The sequence below is a fragment of the Excalfactoria chinensis genome, chromosome 13, assembly GCF_039878825.1.
Source record: "Excalfactoria chinensis isolate bCotChi1 chromosome 13, bCotChi1.hap2, whole genome shotgun sequence".
Taxonomy (NCBI): Eukaryota; Metazoa; Chordata; class Aves; order Galliformes; family Phasianidae; genus Excalfactoria; species Excalfactoria chinensis.
The window spans coordinates 2,711,780-2,730,929 of record NC_092837.1 but is presented as its reverse complement, the minus strand read 5'-3'; the positions used below and the strand labels follow the sequence as shown (position 1 = coordinate 2,730,929).

Here is a 19,150-nt window from a genome sequence, read left to right as displayed (position 1 = left end):
CCCAGATCTCAGCAGTACAGAAGCAGCCCTGCTCTCCAGGCCAAGCACTGCCACATACGCAGGTCAATGTGCTGTATTAGATCTACAGAGCTCAGAGATCTCTGCATAAAATGAAGCAGAATGTTATCCCGTATTTACATTAAGGTCCATGAAAAAATAAACAGGTCAGAGCACTTTAATAAATACTTATTTAGTTTGTCCATGATGTCAGTTCACTCACCACTCTATTGACCTCGGTTCACTTGATAAAAAACACAGTAGTTGGTAAATGAAGCTGATTTTCCATCAACATTATAAATGACAACCAACAAATCCAACAGTTCATCCTCAAGTACTTCCCAATCCACACAAAACCTGCTTTACACACAGGAAATTGTGTCCCTGCTCCAGCACCTCCAGTCACTCCTGGTGTTCATGCTCCTGCCCTGGGATCAGCCACCGGATGCTCTCAGTCCGAATGGTAGCGTACATGATAAAGCTGGCCAGAAAGAGCACGGAAAACACCAGCAGCCAGTCGACTCCTTTGGTCAGGACACTGGGCAGAGGCCCCTTCCAGTCTTCCTCTGTCACAGTCACATCATTTTTAGCTTCTATACCTGGAAAAGAACGTCCTTCATCAACGCCTCTAACGATCGTTCAATACTTATGGAAGACTGGAGAGCTATCAAGGAGCTGCCATCACCCTTGCATGACACTGGCAACAATCTCAAGGTTCCCTTAGACCCAAATGAACAATCTGGGCATGAAGATGTGCCCAGTCCTTCTACCTTAAACCCCACTGTTTCCTTCTACACTGCAAAAGCAGCCCAGTCAGCTCCTTGTTTCACCGTGCCTCAAAACTCAGTTCACGACAGCAATCTCTGCTGGATCCTCTCAGGGTTTTCATCAAATTCACATTAAAAAACAACACAAGAGGAACACATAACACTAAGAAGAGGAAAGCTGTGTATGGAGCTAAAACCAACTATATAGATATCAACACTATTGATAATTCAGTGCTGCTTTACATACCTGTTTGATTAAAAATGAAGTCTTTCAGTGTTTCCAGCGTTCTGTCTGTATGATTAAATCTAGCCATAGGTTTAGCACCTTGGAAAAGGAGGATATTGGGTACGGCTACAGTTCCAAACCGAGTTGATAAGCTGGAGAACATAAAGCACAAACAAGGCATGAAGGGAAAGAAACCTACTGAAAAAAGGAACAAAGGCAGCCACAGCACAGCAAGTGTCAGCTTCACTAATGAGTCACTTCATAAGAAAATAATAAGCAGCCACTTGTTGCAGTATTAGGGATGCTTATGAAAGCTTCATCGATTACGTTAATAATATAACATTCAGCAGTGGATGTTTCTTCTCCACACACACAAGTGTTGTATGGATCCAGGTCTTGTTACCCAAGGATATAGAAGGTGAATGAATAATTAGAACTTCTCAGAATCGTGATACCCAAAAGCCAGCTAACACAACAGCTTCCAGGCCAAGTAAGCTACCAACAGAGAACCATTTCCTTCCTGTAAAGTTGTCAAGAGGAAGAAAATACAGAAAAGCTATCATCAAAAAGAAAACAGGCACAACTTCTTATAATAAACAGTTAAAAAAACACAGCACTTGCTATTGTAAATATACTGAAAGCAGAGCACAGGAGCTGTAAATTACCTGCTATGCTGCGATGCATCCAGTGCCAGGAAGCGAAGAGTGGGAAACGCTCGAGGTAAAGAATTGAAATGAGGAGCCAGGCTTACAGAAAAGCGGCACCACGGAGTATAGAACAGGACCAACGTACAGTCACTGCTGTTTGGGTTTAAGAACTCCATCAGATCCTTAGAGAGACCATAACAGATGCAGAGAAACATTCAGTTAAGTTGTCCTATGTAGGAATGCATCACTCAGCAATCATAGAATCATAGCACAGAATGGCCTGGGTTGAAAAGGACCATAGTGATCATCATTTAAACCCCCTGCCATGACTAGCACTAGACCAGGCTATCAATTAGACAGCTGATGATGTTTATCAAATAGAAACACATTTGTTTAACCATTCTAAAAGAAATGACAGCATGTTTAACCTTTTTATTAAAAAAATTACTGAAATGAAGAGAAATACAACACAACCCCGTCCAGAAAATACACCATCTCTATTACAAGAGCCACGCTAGATACAGTTACCGGTATTGGCTATAAGTGCTACAAACAAACCTAAAGATACAGATCTACGCAACATTCAGGCTGACAACTCACCACAACACACCTGAGACACACGTACTTGTGGACTGAGCTGCTGTTCCATTTGCTCCAGCTCAGGATGCTGCAATGCAACCCCCTGCTCAAACTTCCCCCGTTACACAAAGCAACCCACCAAGTCAAGCACTAAAAGACACAAACGCACACACAGACCCGGCGCTTCCCACCCCGATACGCTCGGAGCTGCTCGATGGCGGCTCACCTGGGACACGTTCAGGATCTGCAGCGTGAAGTTGCCGATGCCGGTAACGTTCCTCTCCTCGCAGCTCACCTTGGGGCCCTTCAGGCTCTCGGCAGTGCCGTTGGGCTCCGCTCCGGCGGGCAGCCCGCTCTCCAGCACGGCGGCCGCTTCGGGCGGGCCGGGAGGAGCCTCGGGCCCGCTCTCAGCGCCGCACCGCCCTCCGCCAGCCGCCGCCTCGCACGCCTCCGCCGCCCGCCCTTCTCTCACCTCTCCCGGCACCGCCGAGAGCACCACGGGCGGCTGGACGGGCGTCCCGCTGCCCAGCATCGCGTCAGCCATCTCCGCCGTCCGGTACCGCACTGCCCCGCCGCTCAGCGGCTCGGAACCGTCTGCGCCAGGCTCCGTCACCGCCCCTGCGCCAGGAGGGAGAGATCAGCCCCGGTCCCGGAGAAGGCTCCGCTCCCACCTCCCCGCTCGTCCCAGCCCCAGCCTCACCCTCCGGGAGGGCCCGACAGAGCCCGGCCAGCAGCAGCAGCCGCCACCACATCCCGTCTCCCCGGACAACGGTCACTTCCGCCGGAACTTCGCAGGCGCTTCCGCTTCCGGTGCGATGCGTGCATACGTTAGAAGCGGAAGGAGGCGTGCCGCCATTTTGGCTGGACTCTTTCGCCTACTGAGGCGGGGCGTGACGCGATTTTGGGCCCGGGGCTGCGGCCGAGTGTCCGCACCAAGGGACTGCTGGGGAACTGAGGGACTATTCCGTTCAGAATCACCACCCAGCGCAGTCACTGCCGGTATCGTTTGTGTGAGAATAAATCTGGAAGGTACAGCGGCCTTAAGATATAAAAGTGAAGTTTGCATAGAGAACACACCGGACAGGCTGATAGAATAAAACAAGCGAGCACAAAACACACACACACGGAAACAAGAGGCTGTGGGGAAAAGCCACCTTCCATTGCTAACTGTAGCCTGAGATGCGGCAACTTCAAGTCTATGTATTTCTGCTCTAAATAATCAAATCAGCCTCTATCTGCTATAAAACTAATTGCTACTGTGGTATTTACTCACTAATGGCAACAAGTGTTTGTGGGATGAAAGACATTGCCATCCCCAGGCCACTCCTCTCCCTTACACGTTAAACAATACACAGCCATGGGCAGACCCTGGTAAGAACAGCACGCAGTGCAAGGCAGCCCATTATGTTACAGCTGTACATGATTAAGTGTTAAGAACTAATTTCGTTTCTCTTGGTCCTTTGTGATGTTGGCACTTTGTTGAGCCATCATACTGAATAGGTACGATATTGCTAATTCACACTGTATTGTTTGTGCTACTGGAGGAGATCCCATTGAGACAGGTACTTCACAAGAGCATCAGGATGCCAGTCCAGCTCCAAAGCACACCCCAGTGTCAAATCAGACACACAAATGGCATTATCAGGAAGATAAAGCCACCATAAAGCTTCCATGAAGGTCCAACTTGCACAGCCGGCAAACAAACACTACTAGTGAACTGTAACCTGTGATAAATGCCAGCAGCAAAGCAACCTCCAAGGCAGCTAAAAAGCCAAACTGTGTAATTTATCAATGTCCTCCCACAAATTCTGTGTGCGTTGTTAAGTCCACACGAGTGTGAACACAGACTGCTGGAGCCAGACCCACCTGAACTTCAAGGAGGCAAAGAACAAAACTGATCAGCTGATTTTAAGCAACACCTGCACAAGTTGCACCACAGTGTTATACACTTAACTACAATGGAGACACTGGGAGAACAAACATTCCTATTTACAGCAGAGACGGGTTAAAGTTATTGCTCTGACACGCTGGCAGTAAGGATCTTAAGCCAGAATTTAAAACACACACACACACATATATATAAACAAAAAGCACATACAAAATCATCAATAGGTTTTAAAGTATTAACTTTATTAATAAATATACATCCATATGATGATGTAAATACAGATCATGAACACTACTCCATTCCCATACACATAATTGCACACGAGTAGCTCAAGTTCATGGACATAAAAACATACACAGTATCTAATCAGGCTTTTTACAGCAGAGGACAGGGTGCTGATACTAGATATTTAACAGATTACTGTTTTCCCAAAGTAAACCTGTGGAAAAGCAAACGATGAAAGGTTAAAGGATCAGAAAGTGGTTCCAAACTTCAGAATACCAATTTATCTACCTGAAAAAAAGAGTCTTAAAAGAGGAAAGTCTAGCCTCTACTAAAGTCATAAATATATTTAAGCGGTGTTAAAATATATGCATTAAAATAGAGAAGAATAAACTTCTTTTGTGGTCAGAAATTAGGTCTGCAGTTCAAAGTATTTATGATTGTTATCACTTGTTTTAACTGTCAACTCTAGGGATAGCATGAAATGTTATTATACATACAACAAAGAATAGCAGAGTCTCTGTTAACGAAGCCAGCAGACAAATGACTTCATTTCACTCTGCCTTTTAAAGCTCTTCAAGAAGGGGGGAGGGAGTTCAATTCACATCTGAATTACTCTGCGTACTGTACGTAGTTCCAAGTAATTCTTTTCATAGACAAATTACACTGACGAGGCTTGGTTTTGTCCCAACCAAACTCTCAGATCTTTCGGATGAAATGAAAATATATTCCTTCGAAACAAGAGATCTTCAATGGCTCTCGATACGGAGTTATTTCCATTGAACTAAATCCAAGATATCAAGAGTGCTGCTTTAACAGCAAGGCTAACAGCTGATTTTAAGAACACCGTACTGAATTTCACTGTTAGCCTCTTCTGATGGATGGTATCCGTTGGTTTTTTTTTCCTGCCAAAATATGGTGCTATCATCTTGAATATGTCCAGTGCAAGACTTTATAGTAGCAAAACTATTTGGTTTTAAAGTTTAAGTAAATTTAATCAGAAACTGAATAGTCGTAACTCTATGTATATTAAACAGTGAACTTGTATAGCATCATCAAAGAGTAATAGCAAGTGAATACATTTCATTCATGTATAAATAAGACGTTAGAAACTTGATAATTAAAAGAGATCATTAAAAAGCAAACTCGACGTGTAGATCTTCTGAACAGTGTTAACACACAACAGTGATCCTAGCTTATGAATAGCTGAATTATGATATAGAATATAAAAGAAGCAATTTACCTTACAAGTTATGTTTTCATACTACGGGGGGGGGGGGAAGTCCAGTTTTCCCACTGGTACTAGTAAAGTTTAGGCATTAACATGCTGCTTCAGTGTTTACGTGGAAAGAAAAGTGTTGTTGGGTTGTTTGGGTATTTTTTAAAGCACAACGTTTTCTGCAGATTATACATAGGCAAAGCAGAAGTATTCGAAAATTCCATTCCTCTTTCACTTCAAATGTCTTCCTTCCTTTTTCTTCCCCTCTCAGCATGGCGCCAGTAGACCACAGTCAGACCTAAATAAAGCAGAATGAGGAAATGCCCAGCAGGACCCTGCTGGTCTCCTTGCCAGATCCCAGGTGCCACGCAGCCCTTTGCAGAACACTTTTCTACTTTATGTTCCTTGTTTCACAATTGACAACATTAATTGCTGTTTTGTTGATTTGTTTGGGTTTTTTTAACTGGGATTATATTCATTTGATATAATTAATAAACACTGTAACGAACAGAAGTTGATGATTTCATTATTTCATCAGCATACTCGATTAAAATTCATTACACTAGCAGAACAGCGATACAGCTGCATTATCTCCTGACACACAGCACAGCACCATCGAGTAGATGCACGAGGGAGAAATGGAACAGGAGCAAACCAGATAAACAGAGGAGGTAAGTGGAGTTTCTCCAGGGTACAGTGGTGACATGCAACACGTTCCTTGCCAGCGAGGTGTGACGCTCCTGCAGGTACTACATTCAGCTGAAGAGGACTGCTTTCCCAGCTGAGTTCAGGTAAGAACTTAAAGCAGTCTTTTGTTGAAAAATCATCTGATTAAAAACAGCCAATACAACACAGATCCTGAGGGTGAATTAACTCACGTTAGCATTTTGCATGTGTCAGAAGTTACATCGCTCTGAGAAATCGCTAGATTTCAGACTTGTGAGTTTGCTGAGGAACAGAACGTATCACTGGATCTCATAGCTTCAGCATGAAGAAACTATTTTTAGTAGCAGTTTAGCTGCCGTTAATTCAGATATCGCCTAAGGAGCCATCCAGTACAGCTGAGGTTCATTGTCTTAGTTGCCAGTGCATACACAGTTCCCCAAAAACAATTCAACACACCTATCGTAAAGTACAGCATAAAGTCCAGCTCATTATGTGTTAGGCATCACTGGAACACCTGAAGGCTTGCTGCTTTTTTCCTGATAAAAAAGGTATGAAACATGACATCTGTTTCTTAAGTCGTCATCACTGAAATCAAGAGCTCTCATCAAAATGTCAGCAGGCCAGAATAGCATTTATGTTAACAAAAGTTATCAGTTCAGCATAAGCACTAATTAACCCAATTTCTTTTGCTCCCCAGATCGCCAAGCTTTATATATAACCACCCCCTCCCCAGATGCATGAGCCTACAAATTTATCACCGAGTCACATTTTGCTTCAAACAACTTAAATAGGAACTTTCTTCCAGGTGGAAAAAAAAAAAGAGCTTGGATTCCAGTAAAAATAAATTTAGAACAAGCAATGTGCAACATTGAGGATTTATATGGATGTTTTTGAAGTCTAGATTAAAGTATGTGCGCGTTACACGCACACATACACTCTCTCACACTTAAATTAAGCACACCCAGCTGAAAAATGGAACATTTCTTTTGGAAAGAGGGAAGGCTTAAGTTTGAGTCAAGAAAGGTATTTATAGTCAACCAACAACGTTTTTTTTCAGCTTGCATGCATAGATGAATTCCTATGAATTACTTCATCTCTGGGGTCTAGCAGTGCAGTAAACTGCATCCTGTTTGCATCAGCTATACAGTTTGCTTTTATAAATCATGAAAATGGTGTCCTTTGGTAGATACAGAACGTCCCGTAACTTAAATATAGCCTAAGTGTCCGACAATGCAATAACTGTATTTCCAGGAATATCTGGCAAAACGAAGCCTGAAAACTTGGCAACAGTGTCTATTTAAAAAGTTTAATTTGTAAACATTATAGATTAATACTTTAAAAGCTATTAAACTGTCACCACCTAAGCAGAGATTTTTAAAGGCAAAAACCAGTGTAAATAGCTATTTACAGATTAAGGACGTACTGCTTAATATTAACCAAGTGCGTTCCTAGAATGAACAGTACTTAATTTCTTATAAAATATTTCAAAATGTAAAGAACTATCTGTGGTTTGGTAAATATATTTAGGCATTTCTAAATTCCGTAGCAGAATCCTGTGCCAGCATAACAAAAAGAACAGCTATCACCTAAAGGCAAATTAGCTCGTGTTAATAAGGCGCCGTGACGCTGCAGCGCGCTGTGCCAACGCTCAGCCTTATGGTCTGATTTGCAAAAACAGTTTTGGAACAGGACTTGAAATTGACTTCGTGTTACAACTCCACAAATCAACACGGAAACAAAAAGAAGATTGGGGTTTTTTTTTTTTGGTTTTTTTTTTTTTTGGTTGCTTTGTTAAGTTTCTATGGATCTGTCTGAGGTCTGGAGAAGCTCCTGTAGAAATGAAGAACGTAGCTTGCTTTCTATTCCTTTATAAAACACACAGGAACTCAGAAGGTTGCTGTTTTTACTAGTTAAACAGTCCCAAATAGTTTTCTTTATCGAGTGTGAACTCATCTGCACCAGTTCCCTATGGTGAGATAGGCCCCATCGGGAGCCAACAGCCAGCTAATTCTATCTTCCTTCTTTCAATTACTTAATGCATAACCACAAAACTAGATTTACCCAAAACTGAATGTAAAACTAGGAACACAGATATTACTCAGGTGTAGACACCTCCAGTTCAGCCTTTCTTTTCAATTACGATTTAAAAACAACAACTAAAAAGACTTCAGAGCAGTGCCCTCTAGACACTGCTTTAAAAGTTACTGAACTGCACCCGTAGACTGTGGCATTATTTGAGTGAAAATAAAATCTAGAAACTCAAACGTATGCAAATGCTACAATAAAATGCAAGAAACATGCCAAAATCCAGAGTAAAGCAGATCAGTAAGCAGTTACTACTTCCTTCCTTTCATTCGTTAGGCTGCTTGAGTTTGCTGCTAGTTTCACCAGCAGCATGTACTCCTCTGTTATGCATCATAGGATAAGGAAAAGCTGCACTGCCACAAGTATAACTTAGATTTGCAAACCGGGATTGAGCTTTAATGCTACCTGGAGGTCTGCCTGGGCTGACTTTGTATCCTGCTGCTTTAGTTGTGCCCAAGGGTCTGCCTGGACTTGTCTTAAATCCAGCTGCTTTGGTGGTCCCCAGGGGTCGACCCGTGCTGGTTCGGTACCCTGCTGATTTTGTGGTCCCTGACGGCCTCCCACGTTTACCAGATCGGTTGAGGTTTTTCTTTTTCTTCAGTTCATCTTTTGTTTCTATATTCCTGCCACTCGTGGTCTGCAGGTGGGATTCATTCAGAGCATCTTGTCTCTGGCACACCATCGGTTTGTGGCTCACTGCGTGGCTGTATTTACTTTGCTGCGTGGCATACAAGTCAAACTGGTCAGCAGCTCTCATGTTGTCTTCGTTAAGGCAAGAGCTCTTGCCCGTCCCGCAGAACGCTGCATTACTGCTGGCAACAGGGTGCATCATTTTCTATCAAAAATAAGAGAGAGAAATCTATGTCAATAAGAAACAATACTGCACTGTTCCACAAGAAAATCTTCCAAAATCTACTTTTATTTTCTAACACGAGCGCAAGCAATTGCCATTTTTGGTGAACAGCATCGATGCCAGAAAATTACTTTTTTAGATGAAAAGTATTAATAAGATTTCACCTGAAGGTTTGCATGGTAACCTTTACGTGTAGTTAAAAGCAACTATTTAAAGGACAACGCTACTCAGAAGCACACAATTAGGGAAGGAGTGCATTAAAGGATTGAACAAGAGAAGTTCAGCCAGAAGACAGACAACATTCGCTCACCCGCTGCCATTTCAAACCCTTCTGACCAAACCTCATCCACCTTCTAGATGCTCTAGTTCTAAGATTAGTTTGCATCTGTGAGCAAGGAGAAACACCACACTGTTCTCCTGATTCAAAAGATAAAGGCTAGCAGAGATTGTGCTGCTGTTTTAAAAGCAGCAAATTAATAAGACACTAATCAGTTTTGTTGTTTCTTTCTACAGTTATGTAAGAAACACAGAAAAGGTGAGATACTCTGCAAAGACAGCGAGGCTCCTGTTGGGAATGCAAAGCTACACAAGGGATCCATTACAAAGCAGACACTTCAGGAGGCTATGAAGGTGACTGCTGTGCATGCTGCTGCACACTGCCCCAGCTCCAGCAGACAGACAGACGTCCAGCAGGTAGGCACAGCAGCAGCCAATGAGGTGCTCAAAGAGGAACAGGATGACATTTGCACCCATTCAGCCTGTATAACATTTAACCATGATTAACCCAGTCAGTATCCAGCTCTTCAGAGCAATTCTGTGCCCTACAGTCACACTTGGGAGGACAAACATTTCCTGCTGTGGTACATTCTCTAGCAGGTAAGGTCTGGAATACTGATGGTATTTTGCCTCCTGTAGATAAGGAGTATCTCCTAAGGCAAACAAATCTACATTCTACCATTGATCACTGAATTTATCCCACAGTTGCAAGGATTTCCTCCCAGCCAGAGAAACAGAATTCCAGAAGCAGCCTGTCTACCCAGGAGAAAATCCCCATGCGTACCCTTTCCTTCTGACTACAATGGTTACACTCCCTGCTCAAACTCCCATTTACCTTGGCTCCACAAATGCATGTTACAATGCAAGCATTACTCTTGTGCAAATGTATGAATATGGTTTTATGTCAAATAGCGAAACTGCGATAGCACTATAGTCCAAATAATAAATGGCTCTAGCAGAGATTACCCACGTGCTACAATTCTTTGTGCTGAATGGGGAAATGGTGGAACAAACATGAAACCACTGTTACTGCAGATGCTGGCCAGCAAGTGGAAAAAACTTAGAATAATTAGCAAGGCTGCCCTTAGCAGAGAACAGGCAGGGTCAGCACCCAGTGTCCAGGGCAACCGCGCTCTGCAAACACTGCCTTCAGGTGGAAAACTTGCCTGGTGCTTGTTCTCCTTGCATCTGGTCATGGTCTGTGTTATGCCATTATTAAAGTCATGAAAATGTCAGGTAGTACCCAAAGCTTGTATTCCGTATTCTCTTTTATTTGAGACATGTTTATGAAAAGGTTTCTTTAGCAAAGAGCTCTCTAGTCTACCTTAGTTACTCTGGCACAGACATTGCCCGCCCTGTTTTTCTGTATTCATGTTGCAGTAGGGAATGCAAGAATGAAGCAGGCACACTGCATGAGTCATCTGTAGAGCAGAAGCAAGTGTTTGGGTGGGGGGATATAACTGAGGAAAGCACGGTACAAAATCCAAAGCAATGCCAGCTTACAAATCCCACTCCAGCTATACTGCATGAGCAAATGCACACAACTTTGTGCCCAAGCATTCTTCAGCAAAACCAGCCTGAAAAGTTCCCAGTGAAACAGAACGGGCTTGTCTTCAGCCCATACTTAAGTATGTAAATAGAAATGCACAAGCTTGTTTAAATCAGTTTTAAATCTTGCTGAACTTCTCAACATAATAGTTAACACCAGGCATTGCAGTAAACTCATTCAGTGGCAATTTGAGAGGGTTTCTACTGGAGGCCGTACAGAGTTTTCTGTTTGGATCCTTTTCTATCTAGTAGTCAATTTTCACTCAAATGCTGGGGAAAGGAGGAGACAACTGGATAAACTAGCTCTGGAAAGAGGTAGCACAAGAGCTCCAGACACAACGAAGCACAGAAGCTGCACAGCTGCTAGGAATGAGGGCAGGAACAGGGCCATCTATCTGGGACCTGTGGGTTTTGTTGCTGGGGGGTGTTCTGACTGTGGCTATAACCCCACCTGTCAGCATACTGCTGCCCTACCACGCTTCTGAGTGCCCACAGAGCGGACCTGGCTCAGCACTAGTGAGGTGAGCATGAGGTCTGCCTTGGCTCACAGCTCTGACAGTGAGGCTGCCTCTAAGCATCTTGTATTTCATGGTCAAACTTGACATTCTTTGCTCTTTTCTGCTGGGAGATGAAACAGAAATCTTATTAAAGGCAATACAGACACAGCAGAAACTTAATAAGTTTCACCTAATTCCTGTGATATTGTAACTCTTGGTTAGGCAGAAACAGTGCCTCCCTCTACCCCAAATGCAGCACTTTTCTAGCTTAGAGCTGCTGAAACACACCTGGAATCAGGGCCCTTGAACAACATTGGAAGCTCACCTACAGCTTTTCAAAGTACAGCAGGAAAGGTAAACTCCTACTGCCAATATGGAGAATTCTGCTTTTAATGATAGTATATAAAACCCACTCAATTCCCTGCAATAGCTTCAGCAATACAGACAGAGCTGCAGGAGACATTATCAGCACATCTTCATAACCACCCAATCCTGCACAGAGCAAACACACACCAAGTCTGTGACACAGCACTTAGAAACACAAGCATTATTTCTGTGCTAGTAGCCGGAACGTCGCTTCTCTCAATTAGAATAGCTGGAATGAAGCACAGGACCAACTCTGTTCGAGCTCCCTACATAAAGAAGGCTCTGTGCCATATTCAGCAGCACAAGGGCTGCAGGCTCCGTTTGGTTGCAGAGGGCAGTGTGAGAAGCAGATGAGCGTTCAATACATAACCAACGCCTGAAGACAGTCAACCAGTTCCTCCACACTGTGCTTTCAAAACACTTTCCAAGCATTCATTGTATAACACAACTTTTCTCATCAGTTGACAGCAGGTAAAACAAACTGAAATGAGCCCAAATATAAATGGATTTCTTTACAGCGGTGGTTTGCTGGTACTACTGCAATAACGCAAGACTGCAAATCGAAATTGCATCCTGAAACCTTCCAGTTATTCTTTGTCCAAAAAAAAAGATGGAGAAACAAAGTACTCCCCAAGCAATGCAACAAATTAGAAGCACTGTCCCTCCGGGAGCTGGAGGCATCCTCCCCATCCCCCAACCCCCACGACGCTCAGCTCTCAGCACAGAAGCACTGCTCTGTTGTTCGGGCAGTACAGGTGCAGGGGCACTTTGCTGGGGCCCAGACCCATTTCTGTCCAGCTGAACACACGTGACTGCTTCCCTCAGTGGAATACTCTAGCTGTTCGATGGCAATAGGTGAAAGCTGCTTTTGCTCGCTATTAACTCAAAATTCACAATATCTAACAGAAGGAAATAAGACTTAGACACTCATATAGGGAAACCGTCCCCTGGAGAGCCCGAATACTGGATGCCTTTGTATCAGCACACAGCACAGCCCACAAACATGGAACCCTCAGGCTCCCCAGCCCTAGAAATAAGTCTGTCCTACCCAGGGCAGTGTTTCAGTAGATATCAACACCACCTCGACTTTTTCCGACAGGAATTAAGATCATGTAACCACGATGATGAGAAAGAGGACGCTTATACGAGTTAGTACAGCTTCATGAAATCGAGGACCATGTCAGTAATCTAATTAAGTGCACCTCCGATTACCTGGACACAACTGACAGTTTGGCTTCACACCCAGCAGAAACCACTCCAAACCCACATTGTTTTTTTTCTGAGCAGGACGATCTTGCTGTTTCCTCTTCTTATACACTCCCACTCCTTGTACCAACACTAACTGTTGTGCAAGAGCAGGACAAGCCAACATCCAGGCCAAAGCTGATCCAATGAGAAAACACAGCAGTTGGCTGGCACTGGGGCAAGAGAGGAAGCACAGATGGACTCGGTTATAACGCCAGCGCCATGTTACCTCACTGCCGCCAACTGCTCTCGCTCCTCCATCACCCACCACAGTTACTCACAGCACTGACCAGACCTCACAGAGATGACTGTGATGATTCAGCAAACCTAAAAGACCCGAACAAAAGGGTCTGATGAAGCTCAAACGCTGCACAGGGACTGGAAGATGGGGAAGAAGCAAAGACAGTTGGAAGCAGGGCAGCATGGAACCAAGGCAGCCATCGGGCCAGGCTGTGCCTGAGAAAGTGCAGTGGTGAAACTGCGCCCTGATTATCCTGCGGTTCTGTAATTACCAAATTTCAAAGCAAGCCAGATATGCATATGAATGACAGAGCAGGTGGAGGTGCATGTTTATAAAGAAAGTATCATTAGTGCTTGTAAAGCTGCCTCCTCCTCTAAAGGAGCTGTTCCCAAGAAAAACAGGGGAGATCTCAGCTTGGAGATGGTTATTCATCTCTGCGGGTGTTCTCGCCCACCTCTCCTCTCCCCAGGGAGCAGCTGAGAGGCACGAGGTGCTCATTCATCTCCGTGGGTGTTCTCACCTTCCTCAGCCTCCTCCCACAAAAGGAGTCTAAAAGAGGGATCAAACATCCCCTAGTCCCAGCGCTGAGCTCCCCAGATGCACTTCCATAGGGTTTCTCTGCAGCAGGATTAGCTCTGACAACTACCAACAGCCCCAGACACAGCACAAGAGCCAACATCCACCCACCTGCCGGAGCTGTGCCACAGTGGGCAAAGGCACAGCGCTGCTCTGGGTGCTCCTAACACCGAGGGGTAAATGACACAGACAGAAACTCCAGTACTTAAATACTGACACAGGAATACATTGCTAGTTAAGAAACGTTCTGACCAAGTGTTCCTTGTATTTTGAAAACAAAAACAAAACAACGTCAACAACGAGAACACAGATCAAATAACTGCTGCTTTCTTCAGTGACACGCTGAAGAGAGAAATACAAACTGAAGGCGCAGCCATCTACTGATGAACTACCCTGGAAGGACTACGCAGAATTAAGGGCACGCTGGGCTATTTACAGGAACACGGCACACACATGCGTTAGTGCACCAACAAACAGGGATGGAAGCAACAGACCGCTCGGCAGCCCCGAAATGCACGTGAGCAGGCTGTGCACTGCTTGCACACCTCAAGGAAACACATCCATGCCAACCGCAATCCCACACGCCGGCTGCTGTAGTGAGAAGCAGAAGGCATCCCCAGCGGCCGGAGCACAATACGTGGCCCCGCATCTGGGATGGAGTGAGACACGAAGGCCGCAGGACTTCCCGCATGGCCAGGGCTCACGGCGGCCCGGCTCCCATCCGCAGCCCCCGCGCCGCTGCCCCGCCGCAGCCCGCTGCCTCCCCGCTCCGGCGGCGCCGCCTCAGGGCCCTCCCCGCCACAGGGCCCAGCCCGGGCCCCGCCGCAACGCTGCCGCCCGCCCCGCCCGGCCGTGCCGCGGGAGACGACGCCGAGGCCGAGCGGGCCCCTCTCCCCGGCCCCGAGCAAATCGAGCTCGAGGGCCCCGCGGCGCGGTTACCCCCGGGGGCCTGCTCCGCACCGCTCCTCTTCGCTCCCCTCCCCCGCCGCCTCCATCTTGCCCTCCCGCCGCGAGGAGAAGGGCTCCGGCCCGCACCTACCTGCGGGGATCGGAGCGGCCTGCGGCGCCTGCGAGCCTGGGAGCGGCGCGTGGCGGCGGGCGGGATCGAGAGGCCGCCTCCCCACACCCCGCCGGGCGGCTGCAGGGAGCGGCGCTGCGGCGGCGGGCGGGCGCGGGCGGGCGGCAGGAGCGCGCTCCCGAGCGGGGCCGCGCCGCGAGCCTGCGCGGGGCCGGGCGGGGCGGGGCGGGAGGGAGGAGGCGGCCTCGGGGGCGCCCGGCGGCCGCGCCGCCATTTTCTCCCTGCGAGGAGCGGGATCGGAAGCTGGCGGCGGAGTGAGCCCGTGCCCCATGAGCACAGCCATCTCGCAGCACCAGCTGCAAGGAATGCTGACGCTCGTTGAACATTTTGCCCTATTTTATCCATCCGTGTTCTAAAGAGCTTATATAAGAGTGCGGGGCAGTTTGTTAAAAACAAAGCTTTGTACCTTCGAAGGCCATTCGGAGCCCACACAGAACTGTGCGCAGTGCTTCCCACCACCCAACCTCCTGCCACCGAGGACAGGACCCGTGAGAGGCATAACACCCATAGGAGGGCACGACTAACCGATCATCATCAGTGCTCTTAATTACTCTAACAGCAACAGTGCCATGTATTGTGGGCAGCCCGTAATAACGCAGTACAAGTTCTCAAACAGCACATACACCCCTCAGTGTCACCTGAAGGAGCCCACACGTTCTCCAACCCCATGCCATTCCACTCTTACACCATTGGGAGCACTTGGTGCTGTGCCCATGTGGCTGCTCTGCGTTGTGCCCTGGGCAAACTAACTCCATATGAGTCACCTGCAGTGCCCACAGAGCTCAAATATGCATCTGGTAGCGATGGGGTCTGGTTTCCTCATCCACACACCGCTAATGAAAACAGCGAGCAAACAAAAAGACAACTGTGCCTGTGACCATCTTGTTTAGTGTCATCTCCCTGGGTCTGGAGCGCAGCCATTGCACAGAGTGGGAATTTGCTTCCCACTTTCTCTAAGTTATCATTACCAGAAGCAGACCAGAAGCAGCTCTATTGAAGCAAAGTTAGTGGAGCTGAAAGTTCATTTGTTTGCTAACATACACAGGCAGAGGAAATGTATGTTTTCGTTAAGATGAAGGATTTTTGTTCAGCGTAGCATTTCCCTTGCTAAGAAGTTGCTTTCAGAGCAGCTGCCCAGTGCTGTCTGCTTTTCTGAGAAACATGTTTGTGATAAACTTCATACTTAGAATGGTCAAAGTATAGAATAATAACCACACGCTTCATAGCAGGTTATTAATAACTGTTCAGCTCATTACAACTCGTAATTTCTGAGGCATTAATTACCTCTGCTTATGCTGATTAGCTTAACAATTTTCTCTCTCTTAGTTTGGATAATGAAAACTGTTTAAATCTGTTTCAGATGAGAAGTCTCAGGGCAGCAATGTTTGGGTGGCAATCACTCAGCAATAGCCATTTCTTTTAAAACAGTGGTTTCCACTGTGGCTAAAAATATCCAAACAAATCTTCCTGTCTACCGTGGTATAAACACCGCACAAAATGGACATTTTGGGACAAACGGGAGCCCAGCTGGGCACCTTTTATCTTTACATTTTTAGGTTGCTCTCCGCCTCCTCTCCCTTCATGCTGGCACAGTCAGCTGGAAGCCAGAATTTCTTCTGCAAACGCCCAAGCTCTAAGAATACAAACTTGTTTAAGCTGAGACCATATTTGGAAGCGATTTGGGTCAAGAAAAATAATCAAAAGGAAAGTGCATTCCTCGGGCATCACGTGAGGTCAGCGTGCGCGCACACACACGTCCTGCCCTTGGGAAGGGACCGTGCACGACGCTCACCAATACCTCCCTGTGACTACACTGGTGGCAAGGGCTGGGCTTACACCAACACTGACACGCTGAGCACCTCGGTTCGACTCACAGGGCACTCGGGCTAACTTAGAAACAGCTGCACTAAGTTGTACAGCGACACAGCACTGAGTGCGTGCCTGCGACAGAGAATTAGAAATCAATTCTGGCAACTTCCGCGGGCTCCATTCTTGCAAATAAACATATTTGTTTCTTTAAGCATGGCAGTAGATCTGAAATAACAGCAGTTTCTCATGAACATAAGCAAAAACTTGTCTGTGACCCAGAACCAAATATTTCTTTACTTACCCACCCAAAATACCACTCCCTGTTTACTCAAGCACTGCAAGCACTACGGTAACTGAGAAAGCCAGGAGCGCTGCACCTTGGGTAGGTAACAAAACACAAAAGCAGAGCTTGTTCTAACAAACAAATACAAGTCCAGCACACCCCTGTGCTCTTCCAGCAGCTGGGGACAGGAATCCGCCCCGGTCAGATTCCCTGGAAAGCAGTGAAACAGAGATGTTTATAAAGCTGTGCTCAGTATCCCTGTGCACATACGGAAATAACCAAGTGCATTCTTTTTCAGTACTTAATTCTCTCTTTTCCCTGTTTTCATTCTCACCTCCACCTCGCATGCTTGTTAATTTGAGAATTTCCTTCTTCTGCCTTATATGCATTTGGCTCCTGCTTCCGTGTATTCAGACACCTCTAACTGCAACTTCCTTCCCAGCAGCAGCACCCCTTAACTGAGTCTGATCTGCGTCCTACTGCATTTCTAGCAGAAAATGACAAGAAACAGTTACTCCGCGTATTTTCCTACTCCAAACAGCATAAGGCTAACTCAAAGGAAACGTGGAAGCAAGGTGAGTGCATAAAACAGGTGAGTTATTCAAAAAGTCTGTTTCTGAAAAATATACATCGAAATTATTGTTTTATTTTTGCTGGAATTTAAAAAACATAGGAATATTGACATTGCGTTTAAAAACCCCAGGAAGGTGAAAGATTAGACACTGTTTGAGCTCTGAAATCCAACAGAGCAAAGCTGGAAATCACAAGGATGTTTCCATCACGCCCTTCTGTTTGGTTGGTTTTGGGACATAGCAATAAATATCCAAACGTTCTGAAACAGCATTTCCAGAGAAGCGTCCGACCGTCTGAACTTAAAAGTGCTCTTCATTAAATACATCAAAATCTGTTACTCTTCTTGGGGGACGGTGTTGAAAAGTGAAACAGTTCCACAAAGAAGCTGTATGAAACGTATCAACATCCGCTTTTTAACAGAAAGAAATCCGATGTGTTTAAAGGGAACCATACATTTTAGCTTCAGATTTCTGCTTGACATTTTGAAATGCACGATTGTGTGCTTCTCTTTGTTCTACCCAAGGACTTACTGGATTAACCTTGGCAAGTATTACATTATGGGTGTTTTTGTACTGAATGTATGCTGTTAACATCATCATTACTTCCCTTTCCTGTATTGAAAGTAAGACACAAACGTGAGAATAACGCAAATGGAAACGGCCTTTTAAATTACCTGAAGATTGGAAACCAAAGTTGTAAATTCATACAGCTACGATGCAGACTGTACCATTTGTCTTCACCGGACTCAAAGCAGTCTATACACAGCTACTTTAAAACGACACCTTGCTTCTCAGCGTGTCGGGTAAGAAAAGCTTTCTACAAAAGTCCTTTTGAAAGTCGTCATCTCCAGAGTCGTGCAGCTGTCAGAACAAGATGGTTCAATTACTGCTGTTTATGCTGGAAATAAGTAGAGTCAGGAAAGCTAAAGGATGAGAGTCCATCACGAATACTAATATTATGTGGATAAGATCTCGAAACGAAAGAAAGGTCTTGCCTGTCCCAGTAATGTGGTATCCTACTGACTGCAATGATAGTCCAAATCTGTGGATCCAATTCATAAATATTGTTATCAATTTTTACTTAAAGCCGTGTCCTAACAGTAATAAAGACTACAACCCCGTGGACAATCACATTAAATGTATATATATAAGAACACTGTAAAAAATGTGACCAAGTCATATATTCATTACAAAAGAGGCTTCTCTCTTTTTTTTCTCCTCTCTCTGAGTATTTCTTTTTAAATGAAACAGACTTTCATTCTGTCAGAGAATGAGAAAAAAAAAAAAAACAAATCCTAAAATTCTGATGCTTAGAAAAAAAACAAGGAAACAATTTTCATCCTACAAAACATTTCACTTTACAAAGCAGAAAAGGAAGAAAAAAGAAAAGACTGCTGAAGAGTTATTCTGTTACCTGGATCATAAAGACAAAATGGGAGACAAAAGGGATGAGAAGAGTTTAAAACTGGACCTCAAGTATTTCCTGATAAAATTCTCTCTGACATTAGAG

At 45.2% G+C, this 19,150-nt stretch overlaps 2 protein-coding genes across 3 annotated transcripts; both read right to left on the bottom strand.

Annotated features, from left to right (window-relative positions):
• Window positions 1-57: 57 nt before the first annotated feature.
• On the bottom strand, window positions 58-3,056 carry TXNDC15 (thioredoxin domain containing 15). The gene is given in 6 exon segments (XM_072348273.1): window positions 58-596; window positions 1,012-1,142; window positions 1,656-1,819; window positions 2,443-2,834; window positions 2,917-2,972; window positions 2,974-3,056. Coding segments are annotated over 6 exon segments (1,008 nt in total). The 5' UTR covers window positions 3,042-3,056; the 3' UTR covers window positions 58-399.
• Window positions 3,057-4,325: 1,269 nt separating this feature from the next.
• C13H5orf24 (chromosome 13 C5orf24 homolog) lies at window positions 4,326-15,096 on the bottom strand. Of its 2 annotated transcripts, XM_072348305.1 has the most exons (3): window positions 14,938-15,071; window positions 8,702-9,131; window positions 4,326-6,747 (listed from the first exon to the last, which is right to left on the bottom strand). In XM_072348305.1, exons 2-3 carry the CDS (start codon window positions 9,126-9,128, stop codon window positions 6,707-6,709), a joined length of 468 nt encoding a protein of 155 aa, XP_072204406.1. In that variant the 5' UTR covers window positions 9,129-9,131; window positions 14,938-15,071; the 3' UTR covers window positions 4,326-6,706. The 2 variants fall into 2 exon arrangements, with proteins under 2 accessions (XP_072204406.1, XP_072204407.1); XM_072348306.1 differs by lacking the exon at window positions 4,326-6,747 and having other exon boundaries at window positions 7,999-9,131; window positions 14,938-15,096.
• Between the last annotated feature and the right edge of the window lie 4,054 nt (window positions 15,097-19,150).

Bases quoted from the DNA above. Each gene is read 5' to 3' on its own strand.
- C13H5orf24 (XM_072348306.1), bottom strand. From the start codon at position 9,128: ATGATGCACCCTGTTGCCAGCAGTAATGCAGCGTTCTGCGGGACGGGC.